Consider the following 20,003-nt stretch of genomic DNA (forward strand, 5'->3'; position numbering starts at 1 on the left):
TGCAAGATCTGCAATTGACCAGGAGAGAGAATCAATGATTAATTTGCCATCCTGGAAAGAGGGCTGGACCTGGAAGTCAACCTTCATCATTTGAAACATGATAAGGATCAGGGTGGACAACTCTGAGGTCTCTGGCCAGGACAGCTATATAATTTGCAGGATCCTGTGCAAAATGAAAATGCAGGGCCCCTTGTTTAAAAATATATATAATATAAAATTATATATATATATATTTAAATTTTATTACATATATATTAATTTCAGGGGGGAAGATAGCAGAGCATTAAAGCAAGCACGGAGTTCTGAGCAAGAGGCCCTGTGTGACTGCCCAAACCGGTCCCCGCTATGAAGCCAGCCTGTCCCTGGCAGCTGGGACCAAAGAACTGTGGCCTGGGAGCCAGGCACTGCTGTATACTGAGGTCACAGGAGGGCATGCGACCCAGGCCTGGCTGCCATGAAGACCAGGACCAGGACGGTGAGGGTTTAAGAACAAAGAGGGAGTGGGTGAGTGACGCTGGAAGGAATGTGGGTCTCTTTCCCAATGCCTCTGGGGTCTTGCCCATCAATCTACCATCTCACTGAAGCTGCCTTGTGTAGATTGTGAGATAACGGCTAAAATAGAAAACATGACAAAAAGAGGCCTCTTCCTGCCGGACAGAAGGCTGTAGAGGGTCTTGGCTGGGAAACATGAAGTGTGAAAAGGGGACCAAGGCGAGATAAGGCAAGAGCTGGGTCCGGAGGGCCTGGAGAGCGCCAGGTGGAGGATTCTCAAGGCTGCAGTAGGCTTAGGGACAGCAGGCGCCACACAATTTGGGCCTCTGAGAGGGGCACTTAGTCGGACATCCGCTGCTAGAGGTCGTCTCGGGACTACCCCGGGAGAGCACCTAGAAGGCGGACACCAGCGGCGGATGCGACCAATCAGGCCGCGGGGATGTCCAAGCATAGTCAACTTTTCCCAGGGGCTGGGCCAGCGCAGGCGTGGTCTCGGGGATGGGCGTGTCCCCTCCTTCGGCGTCCCCACCTGAGGCCGCCCGCCGCCCCGCCCCTGCCGAAGGCGCACTCGCCCCGCCCTGAGTAGGGTCCGCCTGATGAGGGCGCGCGAGGTCGCGGCCCGGTGCGCAGCCGCAGAGGATCACTTCCGGGGGCGGATCGGCGGAAGTGAGGGCGGTTGAGGCTGCGCGGCCGGTTGTGGTAGGAGGGGCCGTAAGGTGAGTGAGTCCCGGAGCTGGAGTCTGAGGTAAGACTAGGACCGAGTGCTGCTCGGGAGACGGGAGCGCGGCCTCCCGGCCCGACTGTCAACGCAACCTAGTGTCAGGCGTTGTGACACTAGGAGCCCGCGGCTCCTGCTCCCGCGCCAGTTCTCGCGGGAGCCCATGTTGTCGGCCTAGCTTGGCTGGGAGTGGGAGGACTCAATGCCCGTCTTCGATGGCTGAGCTATTGCAGAGGCTCCTTAGGCGGCCGGGCTACTTCGGCCGCCTCGCTTCTTCTGGGACCCGAGGGCCGCCAGGGCCGGTAGCGAGAGCTTGGCCGACCTTGGCCCCATGGGGTCGGGACGTTGCGGGGGAGGGGAGGCGTGTCCCGAGCGAGCTCCCCGCAGCGGCTCCCCCAGCGCAGCCGCTTGGGGCCCACGCGGACTGTAGCTCGGCGGGGCGCCCGGTACCGGGGTGACGAGAGCAGGCTCTGCTCTGGAAGAGCCCCGAGCCTCCTGCGGGAGAGCGTGTGTGGACAGGCAATGACAGCGGCCCGGAGAGGGGTCGTGGGAGCGCGGAGGTGCTGAGAACCAACCAGCGTTGCCGGCGAACCGGGGGAAGTCTAGCCGAAGACCCTTGGGACGAGGAGGGGGTGAAGGCCAAGCCCGTGTTCCTGTTCGTTCCCGAACAAACGTCGAAGTGCCCACTGCGGACGAGGCAGGCACTGTGCTGTGCCTGGGGAAGGTTCTGCCCTTCGGCAGACAGCACGTTACACGGGGACCTCATTACTGTTGTGAAAGGACTCCGAAGGAAACGTGGGGTGCTGGGGGGGGGGGGGGGGGGGCAGTAAGGACCTGTCAGGGAAGGGGAGGCGATGCGTGATCTGAGCCCTGAAGAATGATGAGCTTGGTGAAGAAGGTGCTGGCGTTTCCAGCGGAGGGAATAGTGCTGTGAGGCGGCCAGCGTGGCTGGAGGGTTAGGGGAACGCAAGCGGGGTGGCTGTCAAGTGCGCGAGGGCCCAACTGTAGGCCTTGGGGTTTTGTCTAGTGAGGTTGGGCCCGATTGTGGAGGGCCCCGCAGGCCATTCTGTGTAGATGTGATCCTGTTGGTTATAGCAAGCCGGGGGTGGGCTAAACATAGGAGGAATGTGTCCTAGAAAGATCTCTCTGGCTGTTGTGTTAGGCCCAACTGAGTCTTTGGAAGTAAGTTTGGAGAGGAAGTGGCTGTAGTGCCTAGAGTGGGAAACAACAGGGAACCACTGTTCCGTGGAACCTGTGGCAGCACTGACATTCACCAGAGCCTGGCACAGCGGGACTTTGATAAAGGCTTGAGCTGTATGGAGTTGAGCCCATGCAGAAAGTAGCAGGATCTAGACCAGACTTGAAGTGCTTTCTTCTGGTGTGCCCACCGAGTGACCTTAGACAGTTCCTTTCCTCTCTTCAGCCTCCTTTCCCCGTGTGTATCATAAAGTGAGTGCATTCCCAGCCCTCACGACCCCGTTTACCTTCTGTGCTCCTCTTTACGCCCCTCTCAACTTCCTGTCTCGGACCTATGCTTTTGTTGCTGTTTTTCATCCCTTCCTACCCCCTCTGAACTCACCATGAGGTTGCGGGGCCAGGAGCCTGAATTCACCTGGCCACCTGTTTACTGTACCTTTCTTAAGCAGCGATATTCAGCCTTTGCTAGAATTATGTATTCAGGTCCCATTTCTCTTCCAGATTGTGAGTTCTGTGAGAGCATGGGTGTGTCTTACTGCTTCCAAAGCCCCTACAGGGCCTGGCACAGAGTGGGTATTGTTAGTGTCTGATGAACAAGGGAATGAGTCCATCGATTGCATCTGCTCACCGTCAGGAGCAGCTGTGACCCCATCCGTCTGTGTCTTGTTTTAACAGTTCATTAAGTACTTTAAAATCCTGTTTCACTCATTGATCCTTAAGATAATCTAGGTGGCAGCTGTTCTTGTCCCCTTTACATCTGGAAAAGCCAACCTTCAGAAAGGTTATATGGCCTGCCTGAGGCTAAAAGACCTGTAGATAGCTAAGCAGGATGAACATTTGAATCTTTTCCCTGTAGCTCAGTAGATTCAGATTGGCAAGAGCTGGCTGTTCATTCTCCATTTGTCTGTTTTACATCTCCCCCTTGCCAGGACCCAGCAGTGCTAGGCTTGGTGGCACGTGCTGGGCTTTTACATCCCTTCTTTAAGAATGATTGCTGGGTTTGGATGGTACCTACAATTTGGCTTTGTAACTACCAAAGGAATCCCCCCCCCCCTTTTTTTTTTAATGTTTGAGAGAGGAAGAGAATGAGTGAGGAAGGGGCAGAGAGAGAGAGGGAGACAGAATCCCAAGCAGGCCTGTCTGGCACCATCAGCACAGAGCCCAATGTGGGGCTTGAACTGTTGAACTGTGAGACCGTGACCTGAGCCGAAATCAAGTGAGATGCTTAACTGACTGAGCCACCCAGGCACCCCCCAAAAGAGGTCTATTTACATCTTTACCAGTACAGTCAAACCTTGAATTGCGATTAACTTGTTCTGCAAGTGTTCCGCAAGACGAGCAATCATTTCTAATAAATTTTAACTTGATAAATGAGTGATGTCTTGTAATATTGGTAATATGTGACACCGAACATCACATGATCGCAACTGAGCCAATGGTTCTTGAAATTTGCTTTGCTATATAAGTGCTTTGGGTTACAAGCATGTTTCCAGAACGAAGTATGCTCGCAAACCAAGGTTTTACTGTATTGCCTCAGGAAAGCTCCCAGAGTTAGCCAAGCTCATGCGACGAGTCCGGAACAGAACCTTTAAGAGTCTGGATTTGGAGCCATTGTTGGGTGAAAGCAGTCTCTTGGGCTGTTTTTCTCAAACCCTGTGAAACATCAGAGCATACCAAGGTTTCTGACTTGATACCTTAGTATAAGGTATACTTCTACCTTGGTATAAGTCATGGCTCTGCAGGACCTGGTTTTTGTGGGACTTGTGTGCTGGCCATCGAGTACCCACTGTGGGGATTGTTTCACAGGAAGAGAAATCTGGTGTTCCTTAGGATGGCCTGATATGAAGGAGTCACGCCTCCAGCCTCCCCGAGCCCCCAGAGCTGCCCCGCAGCTGCCTTGTCCTTCAAGTGCAGGAGCCGGTTGAAATGTCGGCAATGGAAGCCAATGTGGTAAGGGGCATTCCCAGGGCAGGGCTGTGGTGGGGAAGAGTGAGCCCTGGGCCTGCTGAAGTTCTGTAGGAAATTCTGAGACTCTCCAGTTAATTTTTCCTTTCCCCTGGAGGTGACCCTTCCACATACGCCCACCTCCCGCCCTCCCACAGATAAAGCCAACTCTCGTCTTTGAGGCAGTTGAGGAGCCAGCGTGTTTCTGCTTTTCGGTGCAGAGGAAAGGGAGGGAAGCCTACGTGATCCCTACACCCAGCTAATTCCTCACCCCCCTTCACTGATCCTCCCAGCATTGGCAGTGCCTTGGCAACAGCAATATCCCCTTAAGTGGCTGGCCAAGGTGAAGACTAGCAACTGGGGAACCTGCCCGAACTCGTATTGAGACTTGACTAACCCCCACACTGCACCGTGTCCCTGGGATTGGGGACTTCAGTCTCCCTGCTAAAGGAGAGGGGAGTAGGATGGGAGAGTAGTTAGACCCATCTCTGAGATTCCTTGTCACTCTCTGCTTTAGACCATCCCAATCTGGCAAAACAAGCCACATGGAGCTGCTCGCAGTGTAGTGAGAAGAATTGGGACCAACCTGCCCCTGAAGCCATGTCCCCGGGCATCCTTCCAGGTAAGTGTACTGGAAGGGCAGGTAAGTAGAGGCTCAGAGACTGTGGCAGGATGGTGCTACTTCTGTGCCCCAGACTCCTTGGTGTTGCTAAGGCAGGTTGCCTTCCTGATCACTTTTTCATTTTGTCAAGAAATACTAAGTACATACAATGGATACTGGTCACTGTGCCTTCCTGATTGCACATGAAACTATGACCACAACTGTCAGACTTCCAATTTGTTTATAAATGAATAATCTTGCATTTTTTAAATATATATATTTTTTACCGTTTATTCATTTTTTGATAGAGACAGAGAGTGAGTGGGGGAGGCGCAGAGAGAGAGGGAGACAGAATCTGAAGCAAGCTCCAGGCTCTGAACTAACAGCACAGAGCCTGACACGGGGTTCGAACTCACAGACCATGAGATCATGACCTGAGCTGAAGTCGGACGCTTAACCAGCTGAACCACCCAGGTGCCCCTAATCTTTGATGCCACTGGGGCCTTTAGCACCCACTCTGCAGCAGATTCTTCCCTAGCCCATCTCTGAGATGTACCCCCCCCCCACCCCCCGCTTCTGCAGTGGAAAGCTAAGTAGCATTCTTTAGACCCAGCTACCTCCCTCCTCTAAGAACTAATGGTTAAGTACCAGCTCCTGGCTAGGTGCTTAAGGTATATACATTTGGGGAACTGAGGCACAAGTACTTAAACATTCTGCCTACACAGATGTGACAAATATTTCTCTGAAAAGATATGGGTCCAGGTGGAAACAGAAATGAAGGAGGTGAGTTTCTGTATCAGATGCTGAGCTGTGAAATCTGTAGCTCATTTTGGAGTCAGAAGTGGTGTCAGGGATAGTGTTAGAGGCAAGAATGGAGTTAGAAGTGTGTGGTATGAGTGGCTGTCCTGTGACCCAGATTGCCAGTTATCCAGAACTGCCTAAAGGGTATGGGCAGGATGTGGTCCTAGCTGCCTGAAGCATCAGAAACAAAGGGAAGCACAGCTAGGGAATGTAGGGACTCGGTGGATGTTGCCCCCACACTTGGCTATAACCTCTTCAGTCCTTTGGCCAGATGCTGCTGGGCAGGGACAATCAAGGGCACAGGCTCCCACAGAGCAGGAGTATGGCATGAGTAGTAGGAGTAATGCTAGCTAACATTTACTGAGCACATACTGTGTGCCGGGCACTGTGCTAAGTACTTTATATATATTCATTTAATTGTCAATAGTGGAGCAGCACTCTGGAAAGGAAAACAAATGGAGGCTTCCCCTAAGTGGCCCATCTTAACAGTGACTTCTGGGTCAGTGGAAGTCCTTTCCTGTGTAACCTTGGAGCATCACATCACTCCTGGGAGATCCAGGTTCCCTATCTAAAAGCTGGAGCTATCAATTCCTGATCTACCTGCCAATTTGTAGCAGAAACATCTGAATTTAACTCCTGTATAGATGGGTTTTTGAGAAATTATTCCTGGATTTGGTTGTAAATTCCTTTAAGGGAATCTTGCTGATTTATTTTTTAAATTTACCCATTACCCATACAAAATATTATGGAAAATAAAAAAGGAGAAAGGAAAATAAATTCCATGTAATCATATAATAACTATTAATGTTTTGGTGTAGTTCTGTTCCATCCTTTCATAGGTGCATGTTTTTTCACTTTGATGTATTCAAAGCATGACAGAATCCTCCTAACTTTTCATTTAACAGAGTCACTCAGCCTTGTCTGTTCCCTGATTGTTGTTCACTGGGTTGAGGGGATATTTTAAGGAATCCTCTTATTCTTTTGGTATAATCATTTCTTGTTATTTAAATCTAAATATTCAAATTATCAAGTTTGCTTAACACAATGTTGCTATAACAGTGTAGATCCCAGTTAGCTACAGAGGTGTTATAAGGAGGCTAGCCAGGAGAAACTTCCTGTTGATAACAAACAAGACTGTTGTCTTTGCACCTGTATTCTCCCAGCCAGAGAAAGCAAGATGCTCTTAGTGGCCATTTCTGTTAAAAGGCAACTCTGGCCAGTCCCACTGAAGACTCCTTTGCTCTAACTAGGGGCAGCGAATGTTTTCTTTAAAAGACCAAATAGTAAATATTTTAATGTGTGGGCCATAACTACTGTTACAACTACTCACTTCTGCAGTTGCAGCTTAAAAGATGTCACAGACAATACATAAATGAATGGGTATGAACTTTTCCAATAAAACTTTATATGTAAAAACAGTTCCCAGGGCGCCTGGGTGGCTCAGTTAGTGTCTGACTCTTGGTTTCTGCTCAGGTCATGATCTCATGGTTTATGAGTTTAAGCCCCGCATTGGGCTCTGTGCTGGCGGTGTGGAACCTGCTTGGGGTTCTCTGCCTCCCTGTCTCTCAAAAATAAAACATTTAAAACAAAAAACCAGATCCCAGTCCTACCCTAGGCTGCCATGTTTTGCTTGGAAGATAGAACAGACTCAAAACTGGTCTCTTCACTCTCTCATGCATATTCCACACAGCAACCAGAGTAATCTTTTAAAATCTGATTCTTACTTAAAATCCTCCAGTGGCTCTTATTCACTTTCCAGCCTCTTGCAAATCACCCTCCATCCGTAGCTCTGTCCAGTTGTGCTGAGCTGTTTGTAATCCCACAAACTTTCTTCTGACCTTTTATTCAAATTGTTTCCAGGAAGCCATCCTGGTACCCAGGACTGAATTAGGTGCCCCCCCCCCCCATATGTTTTGCAGTCTTTGATAGTCTCCTCATGATTTCAGTAATTGTTTTTTGATGACTTTTGCTTCCCTGTAGACCCTGCCCAACATCTCTGACCTGTGTCTGAGGGATGTACCCCCAGTCCCCTACTCTGGCTGACATCGCCTGGATTGCTGCGGATGAAGAGGAGACATATGCCCGGGTCAGGTAGCTGAGGCAGTAGCTGGTCTGCTGGGAATAGGGAGGGAGCTTCTTTCCAGATGAGGTGGCAGGCAGCAGGGAGAGTGTTCAAGAGGGGCCGAGGGCAACAAAAGCCGTGGGCTCTGAACCTGGCTGTGTTACTCTTGTAGCAACGAGTGAAGGAACTTTAGAAGGGGTGCAATGGCTGGCTGTCTCTGCTGACATACTTGTCTTTCCCTGGTCCAGGAGTGACACACGGCCCCTGAGGCATACCTGGAAGCCCAGCCCTCTGATTGTCATGCAGCGTAATGCCTCAGTGCCCAACCTGCGTGGGTCTGAGGAGAGGCTCCTGGCCTTGAAGAAGCCAGCCCTGCCAGCCCTAAGCCGCACCACAGAGCTGCAGGATGAGTTGAGCCACCTGCGCAGCCAGATTGCTAAGATAGTGGCAGCCGATGCAGGTAGGAGCCCCTGAGTCAGGGCCAGAATATAGCAGGCTGTTCCTTTTACCCTGGCTCTTGGTACAGGATAAGGGTAGGAAAATGATGGTCCATGATTCAGGGGGACATAGGCCCAAAACTCTGGGGCTGTTCTGAGGCCTGACTAGCCTCTGGTACTCCTTGGATGGTTTCCATTGGCCATTTGGGGCTGACTGGTTTGGTTAGGAACAAAACCTTCACTTTACCTGTGACCTCAGGCAGATTCCCTCCCTTGGCCACAAAAATCAATACCCTCATCCAAGTGTCTTTAACATCACGTATTCCGTGAGCCCTCCAGCAGCTTTCATTTTTAATGAGAGATAAGCATTCCCCACCATTGAGAGAGCTATCCCCTTTAAGCACTTATCTTCCGTTTCCTTGTTCTACCAGAGACCACCTCTCCATCCCTCCATCTGTCTGTAAGGCAGAACCGCTGGAAATAGACGGGAGTCTGTCTTGACCTAGTGCATGAAACATCAACATGTGGATCTCACCCCAGTTGCCCAGGGTTTATCCTCCTGTTCCTTCCATCCTCACTTTTCTGGTCCTTGTTAACTTAAGGTTTGGGAGCTATGACTTCATCTGTTGGTACAACACATGAAAATCATATGGCAGTTATATAGAGGAATTATACTTGAGTTTTTCATTTATATGTTGGCTACATTTTTGTCATCCAAGAGACAAGCTGAAGTAGTTGATGAAAAATGAAACTTAAAAATCTTTTTGTTTTGGAAATTCTCCCTTAAGGTTTGAGAAACTAGGAGGACTGTCACCATTCTCTTTTGGCTACTTCTTCCAGTCACTCAGAAGCACTAGCCCAGTTAGAGAAAGGACAAATTCTGACTTTGGTTCTGTTACTGTTGCTTTGGTCGAAATAGGGCTGTCACTCCATAGCCCACTGCAGAATGGGAGGGAGATTTTAGGTGCCTAAGCCTTTACGGGTGGATTCTTCCACCCTCCCAGAACACTGGAAGAACTCAGTGCTTCTGTATCTTCTTTAGATCCTGAGAGGGGAGGGTAGTGGAGGAATCCTCCACTGGCTTACACGGACTATCCCGGGCTCTCCCAGAAGGTCACGGTGTCAGCCCAGGAAATGAGTGTTGTTGGTAGGCAGTGCTTGTGGGGAGAAGATATTACTGCCGTGTTCTAGCCCAATGTCCATCCATGCCTATTGTTTTCTCTTTCAGCTTCGGCTTCATTAACGCCAGATTTCTTATCTCCAGGAAGTTCAAATGTCTCTTCTCCCTTACCTTGTTTTGGATCCTCATTCCACTCTACAACTTCCTTTGTCATTAGTGACATCACCGAGGAGACCGAGGTAGAGGTCCCTGAGCTTCCATCAGTCCCCCTGCTTTGTTCTGCCAGCCCTGAATGTTGCAAACCAGAACACAAGGCTACCTGCAGCTCGTCTGAAGAGGATGACTGTGTTTCTCTGTCCAAGGCCAGCAGCTTTGCAGATATGATGGGGATCCTTAAGGACTTCCACCGGATGAAACAGAGCCAAGATCTGTAAGTATTTGATACGGAGCTCTGGTAATGTATTTACTGTTTAAGTCATTTTGGCTAGTGGCCTAGTAGAAACTTACATAGTAAGTCCTCAGTAGTGGCTATAATTTACTCCATTCACAAAACTAGCTTGCTTGCTTAATAACACCCCGGGCTCTGGTTTGAGGAAAGAGCAACATTTTACATTTGGTTGGGTGATCTAACTCAATCATTGGTAGAGATTTATCTAATCCAACTTCTGTCCCCCAGAGGGGCTTCACCACTTTAGTTCTTGCTGGTGACAAGTGTCCCCATGCCCCACCCTTCAAAATAGGGTTGCATAATAATTATTTTAGTATCTCAAACTGGGTTTTTGATAGATGGGAGAATTCCAAAATGTCCCCTGGGGCACCTGGGTGGCTGAGTTGGTTAAGTGTCCAATTCTTGATTTCGGCTCATGATCTCACAGTGTTGGGATAGAGCCCTATGTTGGGTTCTGTGCTGACAACCTGCTTGGGATTTTCGCTCTGCCCTTTCCCCACTCACGCTGTCTCTCTCAAATAAACATTAAAAAATATACAGTGGTCCCTTCTTATACAAGCCAACTGGATTAGCCATTTGAAACTTATGAACTTGGCTGCCCATCAGAATTTGTTAAAAATACACCTTTAAACTTGCTAAAGCAGAACCTCCAAGGAATGGAGCCCTAGGTATTTTAAGTGGGGGTGGGAAGGAGTTTAGGAAATACCTACCTTGAGAAATTCACCTCGCAGAGGAAGCCCTAGAGCTCCAGCCAGAGGGACTCACTACCTTGCAGTGTTTCTCCAAGTGTAGTCTGAGCTACCTTCGTGGGATGCACCAGAGAAGCTTGTTCACATGCAGGTTCCTGAGCACTGAAACACTGAAGTTCAACATCCAGACCCCAAAGGCTGGAGTGTGCAGCTATTTGTAAATGCAGATAAAAAAGCTCTTTTGGGGGCTGGGACATGAAGTTTGTCTCCTGAGTTGGAGTTCTTGTTGAAGGGAAGGTTACTCACCTTGGTATGTCTGGCCCCCAATTACTTGTAAAGGCTGACTGACTCCCTCATTGCTTCCTGGATAGTCAATCCTTTAGGGAAGTCATTTTTAACCTCCCTTCTTGGGGCCTAGGCTGGTTGGTCATACCTACAGTTCCTAGATCTCCTGCATTCCCAAATTCAGCTCCTGCTTCCTTTAAGCTGATCTATGCCTTTTTCTTCTGGTCAATGTTTTATAGAATGACTCTCAAACTTTCTGTTACTTGCCTCTTCACCATATTAGATCCAAACTCCTTCTCCCACTTATTTAATAGAAAGAACTGAATTGATAACTAAAATGAGAAAGTAGCCCCATCAGCAAAGATTCAGAAATGTGACAGATTGATGTTAGTTAACCCTTACACCTAGTAAAATGACTTCATAAGGACATGTGTAATTTAAAGCACCTATTTTCTAGGTATCTAGGACACTCTTTTATGATGTATCAGGTATTCAAACCTACCCCAATCTGGAGTTGATTCTGTTCCCATGGCTCCCTTATGATGTGAATACTTTACTGTGAATTCTAGATCTCTTGTAAAAACCTCAGGGAAGGGGCATTTGGGTGGCTCAGTCAGTTAAGTGTCTGATGTCGGTTCAAGTCATGATCTCACAGTTTGTGAGTTCAACCCCGCACTGGGCTCTGCACAGTCAGCTTCAGATCCTCCGTCTCCCTCTCTTTCTGCCCCCTCTCTCTCCAATATAAAAATAAACATTAAACAAAACCTCAGTGATAACAGACGTAGGATACTTACCCGATAAAAAGTTCAAAATGGTCATAAAGATGTAAAACTGGGAAGAAGATGGGGAGAAGAATGGATGAACACAGAACTTCAACAAAAAGATAGAAAATATATGAAAAATACAAGTCATGGAGCTGATGAACACAATAACTGAACTGAATGAAAACACGAGAGGGGTTCACCAGCAGACTAGATGGAACAGAAGAAAGGGTAAGTGAACTCAAACACAAAGCAATAGAATATCTCCAATCAGAGCAGTAAGTAGGAGGAAAAAAAAAGTGAAGATAGATTAAGGAACTTAAAGGGGCAACATCAAATGGATTAACATTCTCATTGTAGGGCTCCCAGAAGGAGAGAGACAGAAATCTTATTGAAAAAAGAATGGCTGAAAATGCCCCTTAATGTGGGAAAGGAAACAGACGTCTAGATCCAGGAGGCCTGGAGAGTTCCAAATAAGATGAACTCAAAGAGACCCTAAAAGCAGCAAGAAAAAAATAACTTGTTATGTAAAAAGGAACCCCCCTGTAAGACTCTCAGTACATTTTCCAACACTTTGCAGCCCAGGAGGGAATGAAAGTGTATTCAAAATGCTAAAAGAAAAATTCCAAACAAGCAAAGTTATCATTCAGAATTAATTTCCCAGACAGTTAAAGGAGTTTATCACCACTAAATCGGCCTTAAAGAAATGTTAAAATGACCTCTTTAGGCTGAAAAAAGCACTAATCAGAAACAGGAACACATATAAAAGAGCAAATCTCACTGGAGAGATAAATGTAATAAAAATAGTGGATTAATCACTTGTTAAGGTTAAAAACACAAAAGTAAAATAACAAAGACCTAAAAAAAACAAAAGTAAAAACGTAACTGATTATAATAGTTAAGGATATGCAAGAAAAATGGTGAAATGTGATCTCAAAAATGGGGAGGGGGAGTAAAATGTTGAGCTTTAGAATGCGATCAAACAAGTTGGCAACTGTTTTATCAATTTAAAATTAGACTTATGGGGGCGCCCTGGGTGGCGCAGTCGGTTTAAGCGTCCGACTTCAGCCAGGTCACAATCTCGCGGTCCGTGGTTCGAGCCCCGCGTCAGGCTCTGGGCTGATGGCTCGGAGCCTGGAGCTGTTTCCGATTCTGTGTCTCCCTCTCTCTCTGCCCCTCCCCCGTTCATGCTCTGTCTCTCTCTGTCCCAAAAATAAATAAACGTTGAAAAAAAAAATTAAATAGACTTATGGATAGGAGTTCTACTTAAGGCTCATCTTAACTACAAAACAAAACATAAATATACACTAGATAAAAAGGAATATAAGCATACCACTAGAGAGTTTCATCAGACCACAAAGGAAGAGAGCAAGACCAGAAAGGTACAGAGAACTACAGAAACAGCCAGAAAACAATAAAATGGCAAGTACATACTTACCAATAACTTTTTTTTTAATGTTTATTCTTGAGAGAGACAGAGTGTGAACAGGGGAGGGCCAGAGAGGGAGGCACAGAATCTGAAGCAGGATCCAGGCTCCAAGCTGTTAGCACAGAGCCCAATGTGGGGCTCAAACTCACAAACCACGAGATCATGACCTGAGCCGAGGTCGGATGCTTAACCAAGCCACCTAAGCACCCCAATAATTATACCCAATACTGTAAACAGACTAAATATGCCAGTCAAAAAACAGTGGCTAAATGGGGCAGCTGGCTAGCTTAGTTGGGAGAGCATGCAACTCTTGATCTTGGGGTCATGAGGTTGAGCCCCATGCTGGGTGTAGAGATTGAATGAATAAATAAAAACTTTTAATGTTTATTTATGCTTAGGAGAGAGAGAAAGAGGAGGGGAGAAGCAGAGAGAGGGAGACAGAGGATCTGAATTGGGCTCTGTGCTGACAGCAAAGAGCCCAATGTGAGGCTCGAACACACATACCATGAGATCATGCCCTGAAGTTGGACACTTAACTCACTGAGCCACCCAGGGGCCCCAAAAAGGACTAAAATCTTAAGAAAAAAAAAAAAAAAAGGCTATGGCTAAATGGATTAAAAAACAAAACCTAAGTGCTGCCTACAAGAGACTCTTTTAGATGTAGGAACACACACAGATGGAAAGTGAAGAGATAGAAAAAGATACTCCATACAAATGGAAACCAAAGGAAAGCTGGGGTAGCTGTAACTTAGAAAAAAATCGACTTCAAAACAAAGATTGTAGTAAGAAACAAAAGGGGTTATATAATGATAAAGGGGTCAATCCAACAAGAGGATATAATATTTGTAAATACTTATGAACCCAATATAAGAGCATCTATATGTATAAATAAATATTGACAGACATGAAGAGAGACAGCCATACAATAGTAGGGGACTTTAATACCCAACTTGCATCAATGGATAAATCATCCAGGCAGAAAATAAGAAAACATCAGCCTTATGTGATGTTAGACCGGACAGACTTTACAGATACATACAGAACATCCCATCTAAAAGCAACAGAATGTACACTCTCAAGTGTACATGGAACATTTTCCAGGATAGATCATATGGTAGGCCACAAAACAAAGAGGACTGAAATCCTACCAAGCATCTTTTCCAGCTCCAGTGATAAGAAACTAGGTATCAGTGGCAGCTCTTTCTGCCCATGGGTTCTGTCTGTGCTTTAATAAACCACCTTATTTGCTAAAAAATAAATAAATAAACTAGAAATCAGTTACACAAAGAAAACTGGAAAATTCATAGATATGTGAAGATTAAACAACATCTATGAAACAACTTGAGAATCAAAGTAGAAACCAAAGAGAAATAAAAAAATACCTTGACACAAACAGAATGGAAATACACCAAAATTTATGAGATGTAACAAAAGCAGTTCTGACAAGGAGGTTCACAGCAATAGTGCCTATCAAGAAGCAAAATTCCCAAATAACTTTATACCTTAAGGAACCAGGAAAAAGAATAAATGAAACCCAAAGTTAGTAGAAGGAAGGAAATAACAAAGATTAGAGCAGAAATAATGAAAGACTAAAAAGCAATAGAAAAGATGAAAGTAAGAGGTTGTCCTTTGAAAAGATAAAAAATTGACAAACCTCTAGCCAGAATCACCAAGAAAAGGACTCAATATCAGAAATAAAAGAGATTACAACTAATACCACAGATGTACAAAGGATGAGACTACTATGAAAAATTATGTGCCAACAATGGACAACCTAGAAGAAATGGGTGAATTCCTAGAAACATACAATCTACCAAGACCGAATCATGAAGAAATAGAAAATCTGAACAGATTGATTACTAATAAAGAGATTAAACCAGTAATCAAAAACCTCCCAATGAAAAAAATCTAAGACCAGATGACTTCACTGGGAGAATTCTACCAAACATTCAAAGAAGAATATCAATTCTCAAACTCTTCCAAAAAACAGAAGAGGAAGGAACTCTTTCAAACTCACTTTACAAGGCCAGCATTATCCTTACACCAAAACAAGGACACCAGAAGAAAATACAACTATAGGCCAATATTCCTGAACACAGATGCAAAAATCCTCAACAAAATATTAGCTAACTGAATTCAACAATACCTTAAAAGGATCATACACCATGATCAAGTGGGATTTATTCAGGGGATTCAAGGATAGTCTAATATCTGCACATCAGTGTGATAAACCACATTAAGAAAACCAAAGATAAAAGTCCTATGTTCATTTCACAAGATGCAGAAAAACCTCTCAAGAAAATTCAACATCCAGTTGTGATAAAAACTCTCAACAAAGCAGGTATAGAAGGATCATACCTCAACATTTAAATAAAGTCCCAGAAATGAAAAGCCCACAGCTAACATCACACTGAACAGTAAAAGCTGAAAGCTTTTCCTCTAAGATCAGAACAAGAAAAAATGCCCACTCACACTTTGTCCTAGCCAGAGCAATCAGGTGAGAATAAGAAAACCTATCCAAACTGGAAAGGAAGAAGTAGAACTGTCACTATTTGCAGATAATACACAGAATACCTTCAAGACTCAAAAACAAAATGGTTAGAAGAAATGAATTCAGTAATTTGCAGGATACAAAATCAGTAAGTAAAAATCTGTTATTTCTATACATTAATAACAGACTACCTGAGAAATTTAAAAAAACAATCCCATTTACAACTGCATCAAAAGAATAGAATACCAAGGATTAATTTTAACCAAGGAGGTGAAAACTACAAGATATCAAGGAAAGAAATTAAAGGAGACCCAAATAAATAGATATTGGGAGAAATTAAAGAAGATACAAATAAATATATATTCGGAGAATTAATATTGGTAAGATATCCATACTACCCAAAGCAGTCTACAGATTAATGCAATTGCTATAAAAATTCCAATGGCATTCTGCACAGAACTAGAACAAAGAATCCTAAAATTTGATTTGGAATCCCAAAGACCCCAAATAGCCAAAGCAATCTTGAGAAAGAAGAAGCTGAAGGCATCACACTCCCTGATTTCAAGCTCTATTACAAAGCTATAGTAAATAAAACAGTTTGATATTGGCATAAAAACAGAAAACAGTTCAATGGAGCAGAACAGAGCCCATAAACTCACACATATATGGTCACTTTACAACAAAGGATCCAGGAACATACAGTGGGGAAAGACAGTCTCTTCCATAAATGGTGCTGGGAAAACTGGATAGCCACATACAAACAAATGAAACTCAACCACTGTCTTAACACCACATGCAAAACTTAACTCAAAATGTATTAAAGACTTGAATGTAAGACCTGAAACCATAAAACTCCTAGAAGAAAACACAGGCATGTGGACGTAGGACATAGGTTATGGCAATGATCTTTTCAACTGGACACCAAAAGTAAAAGCAAAAATAAACAAATGGGGCTGTATCAAAAAAGCTTCTGCACAACAAAGGAAACCATCAGCAAAATGAAAGGGCAGACTATTGAATGTGAGAAAATATTTGCAAATCATATATCCAATAAGGGTTAATATCCAAAATATATGAAGAACTACAACTTAATAGCAAAAAACAAATAAAAAGACCAAAAACCCAGTCTGATTAAAAAATAGGCAGAGGGGATGCCTGGCTGACTCAGTCGGTGGGTTGTGACTTCGAGCCCCAGGCTGGGTGTAGAGATTACTTACTTTACTGAATGAATGAATGAATGAATGACAGAGAACTGCAATAGACATGTTTCCAAAGACATACAGATGACCAATAGGCACATGAATAGATGCTTAACATCACTAATCATCAGGGAAATGCAAATCAAACCACAATGTACCTCACACCTGTTAGAATGGCCATTATCAAAAAATAAAAAATAAGTGTTGGCAAGGATGTGGAGAAAAGGAAACCCTTGTGACTGGGTAGGAATGTAAACTGGTGCATACACCATGAGAAACAGTATGGAGGTTAGTCAAAAAATTAAATAGAACTACCATATGATCCAGCAGTTCTACTTCTGGTATTATCAGAAAACAAAAACACTTAAGATGTATGCACCCCCATATTCACTGCAACATTATTTACAAAAGCAAGATAGGGAAACAGGCCTATCATCAATGGATGAGTGGATAAAGAAATTGTGGTACAGATACACAATGCAATATTATTCAGCCATTAAGAAAGAAGAAGTCTTGCTATATCCAGCAATATGATGCCTTGAGGTCATTTATGCTAAGTGAAACAAGCCAGACTGAGAAAGAAAAATACTGTATGATAGCTTATATGTGAGTCTAAATTAAAAAATAAAACACAGGGGCGCCTGGGTGGCTCAGTCGGTTAAGCGTCTGACTTCAGCTCAGGTCACAATCTCGCGATCTCACGGTCCGTGAGTTCGAGCCCCGCGTCGGGCTCTGGGCTGATGGCTCAGAGCCTGGAGCCTGCTTCCGATTCTGTGTCTCCCTCTCTCTCTGCTCCTCCCCCGTTCATGCTCTGTCTCTCTCTCGGTCTCAAAATAAATAAACGTAAATAAATAAATAAATAAATAAATAAATAAATAAATAAATAAAATAAACACAAAAAACAAGCCTCTAGATCAACAGACAGACTAGTGCCTGCCAGAGACGCAGTGGAGATGGGAGGAGAACTAGATGAAAGGTGTCAAAAGGTAAAAAACAAAACAAACAAAAAAAAAACCTTTTTAATTAAAGACGATTGTGGTGTGTCTGGGCGGCTCAGTCAGTTAAGCCTCTGACTCTTGATTTCAGTTCAGGTCATGATCCCAGAGTCATGGGATCAAACCCTGCATCAAGCTCTGTGCTGATTGTGGAGCCTGCTTAAGATTCTCTCTCCCGCCCCCCCGCCCCTCTCCCCTGCTCACATGCACATGCGCGTGCACTCTGAATAAATTTAAAAGATTGTACCTATAGTTGACAATGTATTATATGCTTAGAAACTTGTTAAGAGCATAAATCTCTTGTTAAGTGTTCTTTCCAATTAAAAAAAAAATCTAAGAGCTCCCCTGATGAACAGATAGGGTAGTAGGAAATCTTCAGCACACCTTTTCTGTAGAGTTAATAAAAGAATAGCCCAGAGTCAAGAATCCCTTCCCTGCAGAAATGCTACAAAGAAAAGACACCAAAAGGTGGGAGAAGCTTAGCGATCAGAGACCAGCTCTACCAGGTTGATAGTCCTTACTTTGCCACATTCTATAGCCATTTCAGGAAATAGTAAAGCATTCTAGTTAAGAAACCAGCTAGCTTGGTTTTGGATTCCGGATTTGCTGCTTACTAGCTGAGTATCTAGTGACTGGCAAAACTGTATAATCCTGTGTGTGCTTCAGTTTCTCATCTGAAAAAAAGGATTTTAATAGCACCAACTTTGTACGATTGTTGTGAGGACTGAATGAGATAACGTATTCAAAGACACAGAACACTGAGACAGAGCAAGTACTTAATAAATCTAAGTTATGATTTTGTCTGTAGGAGCCGGAGTTTACTAAAGGAGGAAGACCCTGCCGTCCTAATCTCTGAGGTCCTAAGGAGGAAGTTTGCCCTGAAGGAAGAAGATATTAGTAGAAGGGAAACTGACAGAACTCAGCTCTGCAAATTCAGTCTCATGCTCCTGGAATTCCTTCAATAGCTGCCTTCCTCACCACAGACCTTTCTGCCTCACAGTTAGAAATCTTTTTGCAAAGGTCTTGCGGAAATCTAGAGCTTGGACTGAAAGAAAAGTTGGATTATGCTTCCTTTGCTTCGAACCTTAGCAGAAGCTAAGGCATGTTTTGCACTGAGACACTTGTTACAGGTAAATGCATAGGTTGGAATGTCTCAGTCTAAAGGATGAGATAGAAGTTTGGCTTTTCCTGCCTCTGTGTGAAAATCAGTTCTAAGTGAATGGCTTATTACTTCACTGCATTAGGACCCCATAACTGGTCTCACGGACACTTTGTGCCCAGCTGTCACTCTCAGCGGCTTCCTTGTAGCAGAGCAGGGCTGAGGGGAGGGGGGCTGTATTTGTATGTGTTGACAGGGCAAGGAAAATCTTATGCTGCTCCATCATAAATGGACACCAGTGCCCAGCAACCCCCCTCTCCTCCTTCCAGTCCAACACCTAGATATAGAGGGTCACACCTCTGGACCAGCTGACACTTGGGCTGCTGCTGGGAAGCCTGGGTGCTTTTTTTCTTAAATATATTTGTAATACTCTACAACCAGATCTACCCTCCCAGGCCCTGGGCCCTCAAGGGTTCCACTGATTGAAAATGCTTTCTCTTCCGTGGACTTTAGTTTAAGCCTAGTAGGAAAGAGAAATGGGGAGGAGAGAAGAGTACCATCCTTCTTCCAGGCCCTTGACTGCTCCTTTGCGTTGGGCCAAGGTTTGTACCTACCACACCATGCATGACTCAGACGCCCTCGGGTCCCTTTCTCTACGGTATGTATCCTGTGTGTGTGGGTTGAAGCACTACCTGACATTAAATGAAGGATATGGAGAGCTACTGCACCTGCTCTTTGTCTCTGGGTTGTGACCCCTTGCATCCCCCATGGGTATAGGATCCTGTAATTTTAAGGTATGTGAAGTTTCGTAAAAAGAGGCTTCCCCTCTTTTCTTATAAAGTCCTGCCTATATAAAAACAAAAAACACTTCTGTAGGGAGCCTCTTGTCCCCTTCTGTAGGGATTTTTACCCAAACTCTTAAAGTAGTTCCATCTTACAGCTTGCACACTGCCCCTAGGGGCTGTTTTGAGCCTCTTAAGGTAGCCTACCTGCAACATGGGAACTGCCACCTGGTGGATAACATCTCGGCTAGACCACAGGTGTTCAGGTGAGACCCTGGCAGTGACAGAGCATATATTATTAAAAAGTTGCTTTTCCAGAAATAAAGCGGTAATGTTTTAATTACCATCAGAGTCAGTTATAGAGTCATTTATTTGGATTCGTAGTTTTACAAAGGGAGTTCCCTCATACCTTGTAGAAGAGTGGTAGCACATCTAGATTGTTATATAGCTCAG

General features: G+C 44.9%; 1 protein-coding gene across 1 annotated transcript; it reads left to right on the forward strand.

Moving 5' to 3' along the window:
* Window positions 1–1,143: 1,143 nt before the first annotated feature.
* MTFR1L (mitochondrial fission regulator 1 like) lies at window positions 1,144–19,894 on the forward strand. Its single transcript, XM_030325288.1, is given in 8 exon segments — window positions 1,144–1,208; window positions 4,214–4,357; window positions 4,869–4,973; window positions 7,734–7,781; window positions 7,783–7,844; window positions 8,064–8,275; window positions 9,481–9,802; window positions 18,478–19,894. Coding segments are annotated over 7 exon segments (930 nt in total). The 5' UTR covers window positions 1,144–1,208; window positions 4,214–4,333; the 3' UTR covers window positions 18,635–19,894.
* The last annotated feature ends 109 nt before the right edge of the window (window positions 19,895–20,003 follow it).

Source organism: Lynx canadensis, chromosome C1 (genome assembly GCF_007474595.2).
Source record: "Lynx canadensis isolate LIC74 chromosome C1, mLynCan4.pri.v2, whole genome shotgun sequence".
In the NCBI taxonomy this organism is placed as follows: domain Eukaryota; kingdom Metazoa; phylum Chordata; class Mammalia; order Carnivora; family Felidae; genus Lynx; species Lynx canadensis.